The 20707-nt window shown below is 45.0% G+C and overlaps 1 protein-coding gene across 2 annotated transcripts in view; it reads right to left on the bottom strand.

Annotated features, from left to right (window-relative positions):
* Positions 1-18558, bottom strand: part of LOC143764560 (membrane-spanning 4-domains subfamily A member 4A-like) — a 29341-nt gene extending 10783 nt beyond the window's left edge. The window contains exons 1-5 of one of the 2 annotated variants that reach the window (XM_077250233.1): positions 18479-18558; positions 16409-16575; positions 11715-11843; positions 9710-9766; positions 5316-5489 (exon numbers count right to left, since the gene is read on the bottom strand). In XM_077250233.1, the coding sequence (XP_077106348.1) occupies positions 5316-5489; positions 9710-9766; positions 11715-11843; positions 16409-16573 (525 nt within the window). In that variant the 5' untranslated portion in view covers positions 16574-16575; positions 18479-18558. The remainder of the gene's footprint in view (positions 1-5315; positions 5490-9709; positions 9767-11714; positions 11844-16408; positions 16576-18478) is intronic. The other variant, XM_077250234.1, reaches the window with a different exon arrangement.
* Positions 18559-20707: the final 2149 nt, after the last annotated feature.

Raw genomic sequence — 20707 nt, 5'->3', positions numbered from 1 at the left:
AGGATACATATTACATTACCACATCTACTAGCCGGCGCTTTTGGATCCATTCCATTACCTAGACGAGCAGTGGTACGTCTTCATACACTATCCTCCACCGTTGTATCCTCATTCATACTTATACATGGGATCCATATATAGGACCTCAATCTGAGCTTAAGCCACACACAAATAGTGTTTCTAAGAGACCAGTACACTGAAGAAGGTCAATATGTCTGACCGAAACGTCTGTACAAGTGGCTGCCATTAAAAATTTCACATCATTACAAGTTGAGTGCCAAAGTTTATTTCATATATAGCTTCTGGTTTGGGAACCCTCTTTGTGCACCTCCACAGCTGTGCCACGTTACACTACACTAAATGAGCAAATTAAAGTCACAGACAAAATAAATTTAGGTTGCAAATTACCAATGGCGACAGGACTGACAACCCTTGTTAGGCGTTTAGAGCATGCTGATATAACATGTGTAGAATCACCACAGTAAAAACATAACCCATTCTGACGTCTATGATTTTTCCGCTCATTTCTAGTCTGAATTCTATCACATTGCATTAAATCAGATGTTTGTTCAGACAACACCACCAGAGGATTAGCGGTTTTGCGCTCCCGCAAACGCCGGTCAATTTGAATAGCCAGCGCCATAGAATCATTCAGAATTGTAGGAATGGGGAAACCCACCATCACATTCTTAATGGCTTCAGAAAGGCCATTTCTGAAATTTGCGGCCAGAGAACACTCATTCCACTGAGTAAGCACGGACCATTTCCGAAATTTTTGGCAATACACTTCAGCTTCATCCTGGCCCTGAGAAATAGCCAGCAAGGCTTTTTCTGCCTGAACTTCAAGATTGGGTTCCTCGTAAAGCAATCCGAGCGCCAGAAAAAACGCATCAATATTTGCCAATGCCGGATCTCCTGGCGCTAGCGAAAAAGCCCAATCCTGAGGGTCGCCCCGTAAAAAAGAGATAACAATTTTCACTTGCTGAGCTGGATCTCCAGATGAACGGGGTCTCAGAGAAAGAAACAATTTACAATTGTTCCTGAAATTCCTAAACCTAAATCGGTCTCCAGAAAACAGTTCAGGAATAGGTATTTTAGGTTCAGACATTGGACTACTGGTAACAAAATCTTGTATGCCCTGCACACGAGCAGCAAGCTGGTCTACACTTGTAATCAAGGTCTGGACATTCATGTCTGTAGCAAGCACAAGCCACTCAAAGGTAAAGGGGAGGAAGAGAGGAAAAAAAAAAAAAAAACCTCAGAATTTCCTTTCTTATTATCCCACTTCTGCAATGCAATAAACATTCAATGTTGGCCTGGCATACTGTTATGACCCCAATGGCAGAGGGTCTCAGAAATAGTTTCTAAGTCTGCAAACACAAAAACCAGCTCATAGGGCAGTGGTAACTGATCTGACCATATATCTAATCCTAGCACCACAAATAACAGCAGCCGGGGAATGTGCCTACGTTGATTCTAGACGTCTCGCGCCAGCCGGAGAACTAACTAACCCTAGAAGGGAAAAGAAAGACCTTTCTTGCCTCCAGAGAAAAGACCCCAAAAGTTGGATACAAGCCCCCAACAAATAATAACGGTGAGGTAAGAGGAAAGGACAAACGTAAGGATGAGCTAGGTATTTAACAAAGAGAGGCCCACTAGCTAATAGCAGAATATAGTAAGATAACTTATATGGTCAGCAAAAACCCTATCAAAAATATCCACGCTGGATATTCAAGAACCCCCGAACCGTCTAACGGCCCGGGGGGAGAACACCAGTCCCCTAGAGCTTCCAGCAAGGTCAGGAATCACATTTAGTACAAGCTGGACAAAAATGAGAGCAAGCAAATAACCCAAAAAACAAAGAAGCAGGACTTAGCTTAATTTTGCACGAACCAGGACCAGCAGATAGGAGCAAACAAAAAGGATCTGATTACAACGATGCCAGGCACTGGACTAAGGATCCAGGAGGTTTATATAGCAACACCCCTGGACTAACGACCCAGGTGGGTGCAAACTGAGGAAAGAAAATCCCAGAGTCATATCACTAATAACCACCAGAGGGAGCCAAGAAGTCTAATTCACAACAGCAATTTGAAGAGAAGGGGCAATGTGAAGAGAAGGGGCAATGTGAAGAGAAGGGGCATTGTGAAGAGAAGGGACACTGTGAAGAGAAAGGGCATTGTGAAGAGAAGGGGCAATGTGAAGAGAAGGGCACTGTGAAGAGAAGGGGCACTGTGAAGAGAAGAGGCAACGTGAAGAGAAGGGGCACTGTGAAGAGAAGGGGCAATGTGAAGAGAAGGGGCACTGTGAAGAGAAGGGGCAATGTGAAGAGAATTGCCACTGTTAAGAGAAGGGGTAATGTGAAGAGAAGGGGCACTGTGAAGAGAAGGGGCACTGTGAAGAGAAGAGGCAACGTGAAGAGAAGGGGCACTGTGAAGAGAAGGGGCAATGTGAAGAGAAGGGGCACTGTGAAGAGAAGGGGCAATGTGAAGAGAAGTAGCACTGTGAAGAGAAGGGGCAAGGTGAAGAGAAGGGGCAATGTGAAGAGAAGGGGCACTGTGAAGGGATGGGGCAATGTGAAGAGAAGGGGCACTGTGAAGAGAAGAGGCAATGTGAAGAGAAGGGGCAATGTGAAGAGAAGGGGCACTGAGAAGAGAAGGGGTACTGTGAAGAGAAGTGGCAATGTGATGAGAAGGGGCACTGTGAAGAGAAGAGACAATGTGAAGAGAAGGGGCAATGTGAAGAGAAGGGGCATTGTGAAGAGAAGGGGCAATGTGAAGAGAAGGGGCACTTTGAAGAGAAAGAGCAATGTGAAGAGAAGGGACAATGTGAAGAGAAGGGGCCAAGTGAAGAGAAGGGGCAATATGAAGAGAAGGGGCAATATGAAGAGAAGGGGCACTGTGAAGAGAAGGGGAAATGTGTAGAGAAGGGGCACTGTGAAGAGAATGGGCAATGTGAAGAGAAGGGCTACTGTGAAGAGAAGGGGCACTCTGAAGAGAAGAGGCAACGTGAAGAGAAGGGGCACTGTGAAGGGGCATTGTGAAGAGAAGGGGCATTGTGAAGAGAAGGGACACTGTGAAGAGAAGGGTCATTGTGAAGAGAAGGGGCAATGTGAAGAGAAGGGGCACTGTGAAGAGAAGGGGCACTGTGAAGAGAAGGGGCAATGTGAAGAGAAGGGGCACTGTGAAGAGAAGAGGCAATGTGAAGAGAAGGGGCAATGTGAAGAGAAGGGGCACTGTGAAGAGAAAGGGCACTGTGAAGAGAAGGGGCACTGTGAAGAGAAGGGGCACTGAAGAGAAGGAGCACTGTGAAGAGAAGGGGCAATGTGAAGAGAAGGGGCAATGTGAAGAGAAGGGGCACTGTGAAGAGAAGGGGCATTGTGAAGAGAAGGGGCAATGTGAAGAGAAGGGGCACTGTGAAGGGAAGGGGCAATGTGAAGAGAAGGGGCACTGTGAAGAGAAGAGGCAATGTGAAGAGAAGGGGCAATGTGAAGAGAAGGGGCACTGAGAAGAGAAGGGGTACTGTGAAGAGAAGTGGCAATGTGATGAGAAGGGGCACTGTGAAGAGAAGAGACAATGTGAAGAGAAGGGGCAATGTGAAGAGAAGGGGCATTGTGAAGAGAAGGGGCAATGTGAAGAGAAGGGGCACTGTGAAGAGAAGGGGCAATGTGAAGAGAAGTAGCACTGTGAAGAGAAGGGGCAAGGTGAAGAGAAGGGGCACTTTGAAGAGAAGGGGCAATGTGGAAAAAAGGGGCAATGTGAAGAGAAGGCCCAGAATGGAAATTGCAGAGTGAGTGTAATGGCCGTGTCTGACCATACAGGGACACGGTCTGATCATACCACATCTCCTGGGCAGGGGACGAAGCAAAAGAGAGTATACAGACAGGACAGCATGGGATCACACCTGATTCATTTTGTTAGGTAGAGCATTTCAATGCCTGTTTTTAAGCATTGTACATTTCCTATTCTTTTACATGTTTGCCACATTTAAATGTTTCACATCACCGAACAGATTGAAATATTAAACAAAGATAGCACAAGTAAAGGCGAAATGCAGATTTTAAATGAAGGGCTTTATTATTAAAGGTAAAACAAATCCAAACCTGCAGGACCCTATATGAAAAAGTGATTGCCTTCCCCATTTTAATGTAAATTAACTGTGATTCATCACATCTCTGGGAAGCTGAATTCAAATTCCCTAGCCACACCCAGGCCTGATTACTGCCACACCTGTTCTCAATCAAGAAATCACTTAAATAGGACTTGCCTGACAAAGTGAAGTAGACCAAAAGATTCTTAAAAGCTAGACATCATGCCGTGATCCAAAGAAATTCATGGCTATGTTAATAAAGCATTGTGCCTTTTTACAAGGTAAGGATTACTGCATCAGTATCTGTAAGTGCATTAATTATAAGATTGAGCACTGTAGCATGCCAAATCTGTTAGGATTTGGCATGCTACAATGCTTAATCTTATAATTAACAGTGTGTAATATACTCACTGCCGGATTCAACTCCAATGGTCATTCCGTAGACACTTATATTAGATTTTCGTACCTTGGTATGTGCACACAACATCTTCTTTGCTTTAATTGTATTGTTAATGTTACTTATGACTGTTGTGTTTGAAACTGTTAGGGTATGTGTCCACGTTCAGGTTTGCTTCAGGCTTTGGTCAGGATTTTATGCAGGTAAAATCCTGACCAAAAATGCACCTGAGGTCACTGGCAGGTCACCTGCGGTGTTCCTGCGTGTTTTGCTCATTGTAACAACATGCTGCGTTCTGAAAAAACGCAACGCATGTGCGTTTTCGCGGGAAAAACGCATGCGTTTTTTAATGCACAGTGGAGACGGGATTTCATTAAATCCCCTCCACTATGCTGTAACATCTGGACGCTGCGTTTTTGACGCTGCGGCTCAACGCTGTGTCAAAAACGCAGCGTTTCCTGAACGTGGACACATACCCTTAAACTGTAAAGCGCTGCGGAATATGTTGGCGCTATATAAGTAAAGATTATTATATATTATTATTATTTTTTCAGGCTGATATCACCTAAAAAGCGCTAAAAAAGCTACAAAGAATAAACACAATGCACAGCAATGCAAAAACAACTTGCTGTGCATATGTTCCATCAAGAAAGATCTCTTCAAGATTTTTAATTCCTTAAGATGCTCAGAAATTCATTACATGATACTTCTAGCTGTGATGTTTTTCTAAACTCATACTTCCCCTTAAATAGCATGGCTCATAACAACGGCAGTGAGAAAGACTGTTATAAGCACAATTGTAACCTATAAATATGAAGATGATTCTTACCATAGAAGAAAAGTTTCCTAGACAATGGCTATCACTTTTATAATATGAACAATATGATTCCCGCAGGATGTATGGGGTAAAATTTGATAACAAGCAAACCTCCATTGTAGCCATTATCATTCCACAAAATGCAGCTAGGGAAGTGATAATATTCATCACCAAGCTTGACTTTACCTGAAACACAAAGTAACATTAATTATTTAAAGGGTTGTGTTGGTAAAGAGTTATCCCAACTGGGCAAGTTATAACTCATTGCTTCCCGAGGGGCGATCCATCTATTGTCTGTCTGTGTCTGTCTATGAAGGGCACATAGTACACCCATCACCCAGCTTTGCACATAGACTTTCCTCTGCTCCTAGCATTCTCATGGTATGCATTTCAGCAAACCCCAGCTTACCCTGTGTTATTTATTTATGACCTTGTAGGCTTGATTGTATGCATCTGGTCCACCCTTAATTCTCTGACCAAGATGAGCAGAGACCACTCCTCTCTGCCTCACACCTGAACGAACTTAGTTGTACATATATTGCATAGCTAAAGTCTGCATGACTTTAGTCTGCAGTGTGATTTCTAGAAGTGTGTTCTAAAAGTCTGAAGATAACAGTAGAATTAAAACCTGAATTGAACCTGAAGGGAACTGGAGAGTCACTGAAAACAATGTTTCTGTTTATTTTCACTCTCACCCCTATAATCCTTCACTTTATGCTACCTCCCCTAATCCCTACACCAAGTAAGGAACTGTTTATCTCTGCTTCAGTTCTCCCCATCCATCTCACCTCCTCCTTAGAACTGTTCCTTAACATACAATCCTCTGTCTCCAAGCACAGACAGCCACCTCATGCCCTCTCCTGCTCCCACCTGCTAACACTTTCTCTGCTCCTTCTCACTGCTGGTGATATCTCTCCAAATCCTGGTCCTCCTCACCACATTCCCACAGTCATTTCTACCACCCATCCACGCTCTATCACAAATTTCCGTTACCTCTCTAACCTTATACCCATTCGCCCAGCCCCCGCTTCCCCAGTCCCACTAACAGGAGCTCTGTGGAACGCTCGCTCTGTCTGCAACAAGCTTTCCTACATCCATGATCTCTTTGTTACTACCAAACTTTCCTTCCTCGCCATCACCGAAACCTGGCTCACCCCTTCCGACACAGCCTCCCCTGCTGCACTATCTTACGGTGGCTTCCACCTTTCTCACCCCCGCTGCAGCAGCAAACATGGCGGAGGAGTTGGTTTTCTCCTGTCAGATAACTGCTCCTTCACCCCAATCCCACTTCCACCCTCTGTTACCCTCCCTTCCTTTGAGGTGCACTCTGTGCGCATCTACTCCCCCTCAAACCTCCAACTGGCTGTCATTTACCGCCCCCCAGGGCCAGCCACCACCTTCTTTGACCACTTCACCACCTGGCTACTTCATTTCCTTTCCGCGGACATCCCCACTATCATCATGGCGACTTCAACATCCCCATTGACACTTCCCTCTCAGCTGCCACTAAACTTCTATCTCTCACTTCCTCCTTCAGCCTCACTCAATGGTCTTCTGCAGCCACTCACAAAGATGGTCACACACTGGACCTCATCTTCACCCGCCTCTGCTCCCTATCTAACTTCTCTAACTCACCTCTTCCTCTCTCTGACCACAACCTTCTCACATTCTCTTCCCTCTCCACTCCATGTCTACAATCCCCACCCCACAAACTTTCACACTGTCGCAGAAATCTTAAACATCTTGACCTACATTCATTCTCTGAATCCCTCCTCCCCCTCACAGACATAAGTTCTTTACACAATGCGGATGACGCTGCCGCTCTATATAACACCACAATAGCTGTAGCTCTGGAATCTGCTGCCCCACTTACACATACCAAAGCTCGCAAAATCAACAGACAGCCCTGGCACACCAGCCTGACCAAAGAACTGAGGCGAGCTTCCAGGGCTGCTGAGCGCAGATGGAAAAGATCCGACTCCAACGAGCACTTCATCGCATTCAAACAGTCCATCACTACTTTCAAGACCACACTCGCCACAGCTAAACAAACCTACTTCTCATCTCTCATATTCTCCCTGTCTCACAACCCTAAACAGTTATTCAACACCTTCAATTCTCTCCTCCATCCCCCGGCACCTCCTCCCTCCCCACTTATCTCAGCTGAAGACTTTGCCTCATTTTTCAAGCAGAAGATTGATAACATCAGAGACAGTTTTGGTCAACAACCCCCAGAGCCCTTCCTCCCGACTTTCCAGCCCTCCACCTCCAAAACCAACTTCTCCTCCATTACAGAAGATCAACTCTCCACTCTACTCTCAAGATCGCATCTCACCACCTGTGCACTTGACCCGCTCCCATCCCACTTCATCCCAAACTTCACCACAGTCTTCACCACAGTCTTCATCCCAACCCTAACCCATCTCTTCAACCTATCACTAACAACTGGTGTTTTCCCCTCAAGCTTTAAACATGCCTCAATCACACCTATCCTCAAAAAGCCTTCTCTTGACCCATCCTCTGTATCTAGCTATCGCCCTATATCACTTCTCCCTTATGCCTCCAAACTACTGCAACAACACATCTACCTTGAACTGTCATCCCATCTCTCTTCTTGCTCCCTCTTTGACCGCTTACAATCTGGCTTCCGGTCACACCACTCCACTGAAACTGGCCTAACTAAGGTCACCAATGACCTCTTAACTGCCAAGAGCAAGCGACACTACTCTGTCCTCCTCCTCGACCTGTCGGCTGCCTTTGACACAGTGGACCATTCCCTATTATTACAGACCCTCTCATCCCTTGGCATCACAGACTTGGCCCTATCCTGGATCTCATCATACCTAACAGACCGGACATTCAGCGTCTCCCACTCACACACCACCTCCTCACCTTGCCCCTTATCTGTCGGAGTCCCACAAGGTTCAGTCCTTGGGCCCCTGCTCTTCTCCATTTACACCTTTGGCCTGGGACAGCTCATAGAATCTCATGGCTTCCAGTATCACCTCTATGCTGATGACACACAGATCTACATCTCTGGACCAGATATCACCTCCCTACTAACAAGAATCCCTCAATGTCTGTCCACTATTTCATCCTTCTTCTCCGCTAGATTTCTGAAACTTAACATGGAGAAAACAGAATTCATCATCTTTCCCCCATCTCACGCGACCCCCCCAACGAACCTATCCATTACAGTGCATGGCTGCCCACTCTCCCCAGTCCCACAAGCTCGCTGCCTCGGGGTAATCCTTGACGCTGATCTCTCCTTCAAACCACATATCCAAGCCCTTTCCACTTCCTGCCGACTTCAACTTAAAAATATTTCACGAATCCGTACATTCCTCAACCAAGAATCTGCAAAAACCCTAGTCCATGCCCTCATCATCTCTCGCCTTGACTACTGCAACCTCCTGCTCTGTGGCCTCCTCTCTAACACTCTCGCACCCCTCCAATCTATTCTAAACTCTGCTGCCTGACTAATCCACCTGTCCCTCTGCTATTCCCCGGCCTCTCCCCTCTGTCAATCCCTTCACTGGCTCCCCATTGCCCAGAGACTCCAGTACAAAACCCTAACCATGACATACAAAGGCATCCACAACCTGTCTCCTCCATACATCTGTGACCTTGTCTCCCGGTACTTACCTACACGCAACCTCCGATCCTCACAATGTCTCCTTCTCTACTCCCCTCTAATCCCTTCTTCCCACAATCGTATACAAGATTTCTCTCGCGTATCACCCCCACTCTGGAACCCTCTACCACAACACATCAGACTCTCGCCTACCATCGAAACCTTCAAAAAGAGCCTGAAGACCCACCTCTTCCGACAAGCCTACAACCTGCAGTAACCACCGATCAACCAAACCGCTGCATGACCAGCTCTATCCTCACCTACTGTCATCTCACCCATCCCTTGTAGATTGTGAGCCTTCGCGGGCAGGGTCCTCTCTCCTCCTGTACCAGTTATGACTTGTATTGTTTAAGAATATTGTACTTGTTTTTATTATGCATACCCCTCCTCACATGTAAAGCGCCATGGAATAAATGGCGCTATAACAATAAATAATAATAATAATATTGTCTATGTGACTGCTGGAAATAACTGAGGGTTGTACTTGGCTTCGGCAGTCCTATAGACAGTGAATATCCATTCTAAAGGGCATTTCATTCCTTCTATGGCATCTGATCGGAACCCGATCAGATTTTTGTAGAGTGCCAATGACCATGATAATTGGCGGCCGTGATGTTGGACTCCTTCTTAAATGCTGCTGTCACATTTGTGATGCATTAGTTACCGTTTCAGAGCCCGCTCCATATAGTGATGCAGATGCCATGAACGGTGGCCACGGCTAAGAAGTTATCGAGAAGCCTACTAAAAACTTTTTGCTAAACTTTTCTCTTACTTTTCCAACCGTTGGTTTCATAGAAGCCGCCACCGACAGAGATCCGGAAATGACAAACTAGAAAAATGAACATGACATAAACGCAACTTTTATTTTACAGATCAAGTAAATAGAATTCATAAACAGAATGCGCTATGTGGATCCTTCATCCCACGTCACCCTCAGCCCTGTTTTCCTAAATCCTTTGTCAGAAGGGAGAAATAGTTATCTGATGTATGAGATGGATGTACTAAGACAATTATCAGAAGGTGCTCTTTAGGGTGCAGTCATATGGCCTTATAAATCGGACCAATATCGGAACACCATGCTCGGACTGGCCAGTGACTCTCCAGATCCAAGCGTAACAGCTGCATAGAGCTATATCAAGATGTCACACTCGGGGCAGGAGAGCCACAGGCCAGTCTGAGTATTGCGTTCATTTATAAGGCAGTTTGACTGCGCTCCTACAGGGTTCACTTATTTCCCTACTCTCAACCATGGGCTTTTCTCGTGTTAGCCAATTTGTTTATTTTTTTTTAAACTGTGTTTCACTTTTGTGATATTGATGTCCCTTCATAGGATAGGTCATCAATATCAGATTATTAGGGGGCCTGCACTTCAACGATCAGCAGTTCTTAGCTGCGGCCCGATGCAAACCGTTGTGGGCCCGAACCACACATCTCAATCAATTGTTTAGTGGCCACTGCGGGGTACTGCAGATCAGCTCCTATGAATTTTACTTTTTTTTAAATTTGTTTTTATTTTTATTAGTCTTCTTGGGAAATTTGAACCTGCTTGATAGTTTGCACAACTCACCGCAGGATGTCTATGTTGTAGTGAGCTGCAATAAATCCTTCACAGGGGTACTAACGTGGCCTTCTGTAGACCTTTTGACTGCAATGGAAAAGCCATTGGCACTTTGCAATCACATTGTGACATAAGTGACCTCTGACGCGCCGTATCCAAGCACTTAAATGACAGCACAACTGGGAACTAAGGTGTTAAGGTGTGCCATACATCTCATGCGTACATCTGCCATACATACAAGCTGGATGTCCCCTCAGGGTTCAAAATCCTAATATTAAGGGGCACCAATAGCTGAAGCAGAGAGAGCTACAGACATAATTTATTACTCCCGATGACCAAGCACATTTCTGCTACTATCAGATGCTCATTAAGCTGCAGGCGATCCTCCATAGTCCACCATTGTAGGGCTCATTTACGTCCATCTGTGTGTAGATTATCTGGTAAAGATTCCCTCTCTGTGCACTGACTCCCTCTAATGAGTTTGTGGTGGGCTTGTTAAAATACACAGCAGCCGATCAGAAGAGACAACATTTCATTGGGAAGGGAGAGAAAAGCAACCAGAGCCAATGCTAAGACAAGAGCTGTGTCCCAGACCACCACTGACTTCCTGTAGACACGGGATTTAGGCTGTAGTCACAGATCTCTTGTGTCTAAGGCTAGGTTCAGATTGCGTTAGTGCAATCCGTTTAGCGCGAGCGCTAGTGGATTGCGCTAACGCAATGTCTTTTTCGGGGCCGCGTTCAGGGGTCGCGTTAACGTCCCCGCTCTCGCTGATCCCCGATCTGCGAGAGCGGGGAACGGACCTCTGGCGCGCCGCGGACGCTGCAAGCAGCGTCCGAGGCGCGCTACAAAAGACCGGCACATCGCTAGCGCGTGCCGAAAATGACACGCGCTAGCAATGCGCTCTAACATTGCCGGCAATGGGAGCGCTAACGGACGCGGTGCACGGCGTTAATTTCGCCGTGCAACGCTGTCCGTTAGCGCTATCCCATTAACGCAATGGGAACCTAGCCTAAGGGTACCGTCACACAGTGGCATTTTCATCGCTACGACGGCACGATTCGTGACGTTGCAGCGTCGTATGATTATCGCTCCAGCGTCGTAGACTGCGGTCACACGTTGCAATACACGGCTATGCTAAAAAGCAGCAAAAGCTAAAAGACATAAATAGCAGGTAAATATTATAACTGGACATCTGCTTTAACTGCATATATCTTACCAATATTCCAGACCATAGGGGGGCACCACTATAGACTAGAAATCCAACATTATTAAAAGTATTGGCAATGGCTATGGTCATAACAATGTCAAAGGATATAAGGACGATTCCAGCAAATAACTGTGTGGTCTGAAAAATAAGAGAAATATCACGTTAATAGTATAAGAATAAGAGACACTTAAGTGAAGGGTTGTTTCAGATGTCCGGGATAATCGATCCGATGTCGGATCATAATGCACGGGCTGGCCACACATCTCCTGACCCGAGATTGATGGCTTCATATATTACTGGGACGCGGTCACACTAGGGTCAGGAGATGTACGACCAGCCTGTCCATTATGATCCAACATCTGACCGAATTATCACAGACATCTGAAACAGCCCTAAATGAGTACATACCAACCGATTTGTCAGCAAACCTTTAGTTTCCTTTCAGAATAAGTATTTGATCTAGGATACCTTACTACATAATAGTCCCACAAATTTGGGTCAATGGTTGCAAACAAGATTTGTTAATATGCGCACCCAAAAAAGATAATTTTCCTGACAAGTTCATATAAGACCATGTTGTAACGAGTCATGCCAATGAAAAGTCTTAGGAGTAAAGCTAAAGTTTAGACTACAAAATTCTAATTATATAAACCCACAAATAAAAACTGGAGAAATAAAGATCCAATGAATAAAAAAATGGCAAATTTTATTGCAAAGCCTACTAAAAGTCCAAAATAATTGAAACTACAATTAGAACCTGGTGACCTGTCCGGGCCCCCTCCCCTCTTTTGCTTCTGCTCACCGGGCCCCAGAGTATAATAAAATAGTGTGCGCCTGCGCACCTGCACAGGCGGCACACATCTCAGAACAGGGAGCTTTCCTGGAGCTACACAGCAGCACAGTTCTAGGGGAGTACCCTCTGACTTTTCTGTGATGTGCTGGTGACGGCGCCTATGCAATGACGTCATCGCGTACTTATTTATTGGGTGGGAAAAGTGGCTATTTATATTTAGTGGGGGCACAATGGTGGATTACAATTTATTTTTGGAATGGTAAGTTGCATAATAACTCATTATATATTAATGGAGGGTGCACCTCTGTATTCAGCTGTGTAGTGTAGAAGTTGGGAGAAAAGTGGGGAATGTGCTCTGGAAGCGGAGCTCTAGATAATTATGTGATATTTTATGCAGAAATGAGTCCTGGCTGGAAGAAGTGATGGCAGTCTGCACTAGATGAAGAAGAAAAATGAAGATGAAGGACTTCAGCAAGAGACATCACCGGTGAGTCAGTGTATTACTTGTCCACTGACACTATACACTGTCTACTATGCAAAGAGCTCCTGTGTATAATGACACTGCTGATCCCTATATTACCTGTACACTATATACAGAGCTCATGTGTATAATGTCACTTATTGGTCACTATTACCTGTACACTGACACCATATACAGAGATCCTGTGTATAATGTCACCGGCGATCTTTGAATTACCTGTACACTGACACTATCTACAAAACTCTTGTGTATAACATCAGTAAGGAATCACTGTATGACCTGTACACTATATACTGAGTACCTGTTTATAATGTCACTGGTGATCCCTGTATTACCTGTACACTGACACTATATACAGAACTCCTATGTATAATGTCACTGGTAATCACTGTGTTACCTGTTAATTGACAGTCTGCACTGGATGAAGAAGAAAAGTGAAGATGAAGGACTTCGCAACCCGGGGTCCAGCGTGCAGGAGAGAAACCTGCTGCTAGTAATAGGCGGTACTATATGGTGGTATTAGCGAACTCTGTTACTTCACAGATTCACTAGAATAACAAGATGATGTGCCCTGTTAACCTCACAGAGGAACACAGCTGCCAAACAGAGCTGTGGTCATGCAGTCAGAATAGCAAACAATTCGTCACCGGAGGTGCCGGTATTCCAGGGGCTTAGTTCAGCCAAAGCCCTGAATCCAAACATACAAACTCCTCACCGGAGGTGCCGGTATTCTAGGGGCTTATTTCAGCCAAACCCTGACCACATACAAGCATGATCACACTGGCACTGAGCTCTTTAACATTGGTTTGATACTAGCGCATGGCTGTGTGGCCATGCGAACCTTTTATAGTTTTAGCACTCAAGGACCTTCCTAGTGGACCAACAGGAACCGTTTCAGGACCTGCGCATGCGACCCCCGACCTCCAATGGGAGGTCATCCCGTGGGCATGCGCAGTATGGGAAAAGCGGGACTTAGTCCCAGAAAGACCTGCTCGCTGCTGAACATTGCTGGCTACAATGACAGAGCCTGGAAGGGCAGTAGTAACCAGTCGTCCAGTATCAGCCTGAGCCGGACGCTGGGACCGACATCTCCGCTGAGCAGGCTCCACTGCGGCTGGAGGAGAATGGGAGACCGCAGCAGACATGGTTCGAGATTATATAATGTCACCGGTGATCCCTGTATTACATGTATACTGACACTATCTACAAAACCCTTGTGTATAACACCACTAGTGAGTCACTGTATGACCTGTACACTATATACTGAGCACCTGTGTATAATGTCACTTGTGATCCCTGTACACTGACACTATATACAGAACTCATATATATATAATGTCACTGGTAATCACTGTGTTACCTGTACACTGACAATATATACAGAGCAACTGTGTAGAATGTCACTGGTGATCCTTGTAGTATTGGGTCACTTTGTGGTGGTAACATGTGGTCTGATGATTGTGTGCCGGTATTTGTTCCTTGTATGAGGTATTATTCGGTCACTATAGGGTGGTAATAGGTGGTATGGTCATGGTGTAGTGTTTTTTGTCTCTTGAATATAGTATTATTCGGTCACTATGTGATGATAATATGTGGTCTAGTCATGGTGTGATGGTATTTGTCCCTTGTATGTGGTATTATTGGTCATTTTTAAAAAAAAAAATATGTAACACATTCCCTTAAAGAAAAATAAATTAAAATAAACCTAAAAATAGTAATGGATATTTTAAGAAATGTTTCATAGGTTAGAGTAGAGTAGGGCCCAGCCAAAAAGTCTACCTTGTCGTGGTGGCAGGCTTAAAAAATCTTTTGGCCAAAACAAAGGTTGATGGCCATGTGTGTGATATGTTGTTCAATGGGAACTATTAAAGTGTGACTGGTGAGGACATGATGCTTTTCAGAGAGTGGGTGCTGGGACTGTCAAAGGTTTAAGGGGTGGATGCCCCAAATGGTCTGAGGAGCACATTGCTTAGTTGATATAGAAATACATAAATTTAATAATAATTTTCCATTCAAAACACATAAAAAAACTATATTGCCTACAGCCAAGCAGATAGAACAGGATATGTTCCAACCCAATGGACAGAGACAAACACCTTGGTGGTCTCAAAAAAACTATTTTGAACCAGTGTTACCATCCAAGAACAATTGAAAACCAGATTGCAAGTTCCACCAGAATATCAAGAAATCATCTTCCACATTGCAAAGCTAAACAGGAAAGCAACCAGGTGCCTCTAGTAGTCACCTACAATCCAAATCTGGAGGTGTTAAGGGGAGCTATACGGAAACTACCACCTTCATTATAAAAAGATGCCCGACTACAATCCATATTTCCAAACCCCCCTTCTGTGTTTTAGGCAGCCCCCAAATCTAAGAAGCATCATTGTCAGGAGCTCCCTGTCCTCTCCAACAGCTACAAGAACCATTCCCTGCAACCAGAAAAAACGTAAAACCTATCCATTTATAATGACCACGGACAAGGTAAAGATCCCCAATTCACATCAGGACTACAAGATCCCAGGTGCTTTTAGCCGCATCACATCTAATGTGGTGGACTTAATTATATAAGCTTACAAGAAGAATTAATTCTCATCACCTAACAATAAAAGAAAAAAGAATGGATCTACCTGTGGCCAAATATTTTTGTATCCCAGATCACAGCATCATGGACATGAAATTACTTGTATTGAAAGGTAACTTCAAATCTCAGAGAGACAGAAAAATTTGTGAGTATAAACTTATGATAACCTTTCACATACTCAGTGCAGGAATGAATGTGCTCCTCAGACCTTGTGGGGGCATCACAACACAGAACCAGACCTCAATCACAGGACAATAAAACTTTCACACTCCTCATCTATGAACTGTTCCAATATTTATGGCCACAACTGTTTTCTCCTTGTCACACATTGATAGTTCTGCTTCACGTCACTTGTCTTATCTATTGCATTATTACTGTGTCCTGTTGTGTATAAATATGTGACTCCTCAGATTTTGTATTAGTCTATGCCCGATGAAGAGACCTGAGTAGTCTCGAAAGCTTGCTATTTGTTACCATCTTTTCAGTTAGCCATTAAAAAGATATCAACCACTGAGGACTCTAAAATTTTAATATTTTCTATTCACTGGCTAACACGGTACAAAGATATATATTTTTCCAGTATGTAAATATCTACATTTTCTCAATGTCTTTTCAACACTCAGACTCAGAAGGGAAAATTAACTCTTTTGGGTTAGATTGGTTCATTATTGTTGTTTTATACCCCTTCCCTTCATTCAATATCCTTTCCCGACACTTGGTTACACTTGATGGATATGTGTATGTTTCCCCCAACCTTACTATGTACTATGTGCAAAATATTCTCCTACAGGTGAACTAGATATCCCCTGAGCAGCTCATCTCTACTGACTTATATGACATGGACGTACCCCCAGAACTTCGGGTTCTCCACGATAAAAAGCAAGAACTGTTTTGGGCATGTTGGTGGAAGCATCGCAGGACTCTACTTCTTCACGTCCATTTCCTTGATTATATTGTGGTCTCACTTGGGAGATAACCACGACTCCACCTGCATCTGGTACCACTGTAGACATGACTATTAAAAAGACAACAACGAACAGCAGATAAATTACATTGAATGTATTAACTGTCACACACCTGTAAATATTTCTAATATTTTGCTTAAAAAGTTTTTGTTGAGCTTTTCTAACTTAAGGAGTAAAATGATCAACTTCAAAAAAGCATAGCAAAGGTGCAAAATAACTGATGTAAGAAATATGAACCAGAGAGGGAAAGAATACCTGAGGTACCTGAGAACCTTACTGAGGTTGCAAGTGCCAGCAACACTGGACCATGTTATTCATGTCTTGTCTGGGTCATTGTCTCGCTAAATTCACTGGGGGAAACGCTGCTGCTGTTCATTATCTATATCTATATGCACAAAAATCTGTAATTTCTATTCCAGTATGTGTCATATGGATGGCATACAATATGGTACACACAGTACACAGATGTAGCATGGATGGTACACATGGACGGCCAACAGAAGACCCACACATAGTAAAAACGGATCTTCTTGAGTGTACTTTTGCAGCGCCCCAGAGTCCTGGTCGTTGCAGTACTGTGGCCCCGCCACTAAGGGGGGCTATGGTACGTCTGATGGCACTGAAGGAGTTCATCTGACCAGGTATCACATACACCAATACATTTCACAGCCGGGCCTCCAGGGGGAGCTAAGGGTGCTATTTATTAGGCCACTCCTCACCGTGTGGGTAAACTGGGGGTCAGGCAGGAAGTTAGACAGAAAGCTGACTGGGTTGGAACCAGGCAACACCTGGTGGCAGAGGGTGTTGTGGGGGGAAGATTCGGTAGGGTCCCTGTCAGGTTTGGGACCCTGACAGAGGCCTGGCAACAAGAAAGAACGTCACGGAACCGTGCCTGCTCAGCATAGGGGCGGTGCCCTAAGAATGGATCAGAAGCGAGATATATTGTGCTGAGTGAGAAACGAGATCAAAGCAAGAAGGAGAATACCAGTAGGAGTCGTGCTGTAAGACCGAGGCAACATCCTACTGAGGCGCACAACCGGCGGCCGGAACGCCGAGGAAGTATTCATATATCTAGCTCCAAGCAATACTTCAAACCAACGGCAGGACAGTCAGTCACAGGCGGGCTGTCTCACCTAAATCACCTATGCAGACATAGGGGGCAACCTGTGGAGAGGGGCGACTCTAGGGTCCCGGAAGAGCTCCGAGCCTACCCGTCATACGGGTGCCGTCCCAACCGTAACATCAGGGAGGGACGGTGGATTAGCAGAACATCATCTAATCGAGTTGTTGTGAGGGAACACGAGAAACAGACACAACAATTGTGGGGACTATCCCGTAAGCACAGCAGGGGAGGACCACAACACATAGCGCTAGCAGGAAGGCACAGATTTCCACCTGCAAAGGGAACTCTGGAGGTGCCATCAGACCGGCCAGACTTGCGCAGCCTGGTGAACCGTATTCCGGACTGAGGACCCAGAGACCTTCAGTAAAGAGGTAAAGAGACTGCAACCTGGTGTCCTCGTTATTTACTGCACCGCACCACCACCACTATCCACATCTATTACTGTACGCACCCCTCAGCAGGGTCACTGACTGGGTCTAGCCACTGTGACAACCCCAGAGCAGATACTCAGAGGCCCGGTACCGGGTACCCCTCGGCCCTGCGGCAGTGGGGGCGCTACACTTTTTTTAAGGGGACGTGTGAAGTGGGCCTTGGTTTTAAGTTTTTCTCTATTTCCAAGATCCCTTTTTGCTGTCAGTGGATGATAACTTCACCATATCCACCCTCTGTGTACAGACCATATAGAGCTGAGTGGTGGTTACAATGTGTCAGTTTAGTGATCTGATCACACAAGGATTCTCTCCTCTCCTGACAGTAAAGTATCACACAATGTATCAGTCTGGGGTTCAGGCGCTGTAGATCATTAGTAACCGAGTTGAGATCAGACTTACCCTGAGATTTCCTCCCCGCTAGTTCAGAAAGTACGGAAGAGCTTTGTACAGAAATGGTTCAGCAATCACGTGACTCCCTGCAGGGAGGAGGAACTCTGTTTTTGAGTTATTGGGAAATGAGCCAGTTCAGTTTTTTTTTTTTTTTACTAGTGAACATTGAGAAATATTGTCCCTTTTGTTCTGCATGTTCTCTTAGGTTTTTTTTGTTTGTTCAATCAACATTTGGCACAGCCGCCCGTGTATGCCAGATTTATAGTTTTTCTAAAGAAACTGCGACAACTATAATATTTTTATTTCTTGGCAAACAGAGCCATATGAGGGGTTGTTTATTTGTGGGACAATCTGATATTTTCAGTGTTACTAGTTTGTTTTGTTTTTTTTACATATGACTTTTTGATCGCATTCTATTTTGCCAGTATTATGAAAAATCAACATTTTTTGATGTATTTATTTTTTATGGAGATCAGCAGATGGGATAAGTAAAGTGACAGTTTTATAGATGAGGTCATTCTGGACACGGTGATGCCCATTATCTTGTGCTTTTGTTTAGTTGATTTTTGTATGTACTCCAAATCTGTGCTCTTAGCAGTAAAATGGATTTGACTTTTGTGCGTGTTTTATTTTACAAATTTTTCTTAACTTTTTTTAAATTTATTTTTACTTAATCTCACTATTAGACTTTCCTATTTTTCACTTTGAGGGACTCATGCACTACAATAGGCCTCATGTGCAGTAGTACATGCGTATCAGTTTGACACTGGCACTGCCTGTTAGAACCCACTTAACGCAGGACCTAACAAGCCACTGTGGTGCCCGTGACAGGGCATCCCCATTTCCTTGCCACTCCCCAGCAGAATGTTCCACTGTGAAACTAAAGTTTTGCAATGACAAAAACATCTGGTGACCTGAGCATTTCTCATCCAGACAAGGGTTGAATGGGAACTGTCGCCCCAGCCACTAAGGGTGCGTGTCCACGCTCAGGATGGCCGGCGGTATCGCCGCAGTGGCGAAGCTGCTCGGCGCTAAGCCCCGCCCCCTTTCTGGGACGCGATGGTGCCGGATGTGTACAGTACACATCCGGGATCATCGCACCCCTCGCCATAGGGCCCTGTGATATGCCTTGCGTCCCCGCAAGGTGTACGGACATGCTGCGATCTGAAAAGATGTGCAGCATGTCCGGAGACGCAGGGCCGCCGCGTGCGGGTTTCCACGCATAGTGGACACGGGATTTCAACAAATCCCCTCCACTATGCTGGAACATCTGGACGCTGCGTGTTTGACGCTGCAGCGTCAATCACGCAGCGTTTACTTACCGTGGACACTCACCCTTAGGCTACTTTCACACTAGCGTTAACTGCAATACGTAAAAATGCGTCGTTTTGCAGAAAAAACGCATCCTGCAAAAGTGTTTGCAGGATGCGTTTTTTCCCCATAGACTTGTATTGGCGACGCATTGTGACGGATTGTCATACGTCGTGTCCGTCGAGATTTGGCTTCAGCTCCAGCCGGAGGACTGTCAGCCTTTTTTACGTGTGTGTGCGTATGCGACTTCTGTTTGGGTCCGCCTTTGTGCCTTTGTACATATGTGTATTTGCATAAAGTTTATGTGCTTTTGTGTGTGTGTGTGTGTATATGTGTATTTTTGTACGGCTGTGTGCTTTTGTATGTATGTATTCATGTGCCTGCACCTTATTATGCCTTCGCCAATCTTATGCCTGTTCATGTGGGAGGGTATAGGTATGTGTCCACGTTCAGGATTGCATCAGGATTTGGTCAGGATTTTCCATCAGTATTTGTAAGCCAAAACCAGGAGTGGAACAATGAGAGGAAAAGTATAAGGGTATGTGTCCACGTTCAGGAAACGCTGCGTTTTTGACGCTGCGTTTTTCCGCAGCGTCAAAAACGCAGCGTCCAGATGTTAGAGCATAGTGGAGGGGATTTCGTGAAATCCCGACTCCACTATGCGTTAAAAAACGCATGCGTTTTTGCCGCGAAAACGCATGCGCGGTGCGTTTTTTCAAAACGCAGCATGTTGCTACAATGAGCAAAACACGCAGGCACACCGCAGGTGACCTGCCAGTGACCTCAGGTGCAGTTTTGGTCAGGATTTTACTTGCATAAAATCCTGACCAAAGCCTGAAGCAAACCTGAACGTGGACACATACCCTAATAGAAACATATGCTCCACTTCTGCATTTATCACCCACTCCTGGTTTTGGCTTACAAATA

The sequence above is a fragment of the Ranitomeya variabilis genome, chromosome 4 (genome assembly GCF_051348905.1).
Source record: "Ranitomeya variabilis isolate aRanVar5 chromosome 4, aRanVar5.hap1, whole genome shotgun sequence".
In the NCBI taxonomy this organism is placed as follows: Eukaryota; Metazoa; Chordata; class Amphibia; order Anura; family Dendrobatidae; genus Ranitomeya; species Ranitomeya variabilis.
This window is presented reverse-complemented; position numbering and strand designations above follow the sequence as displayed.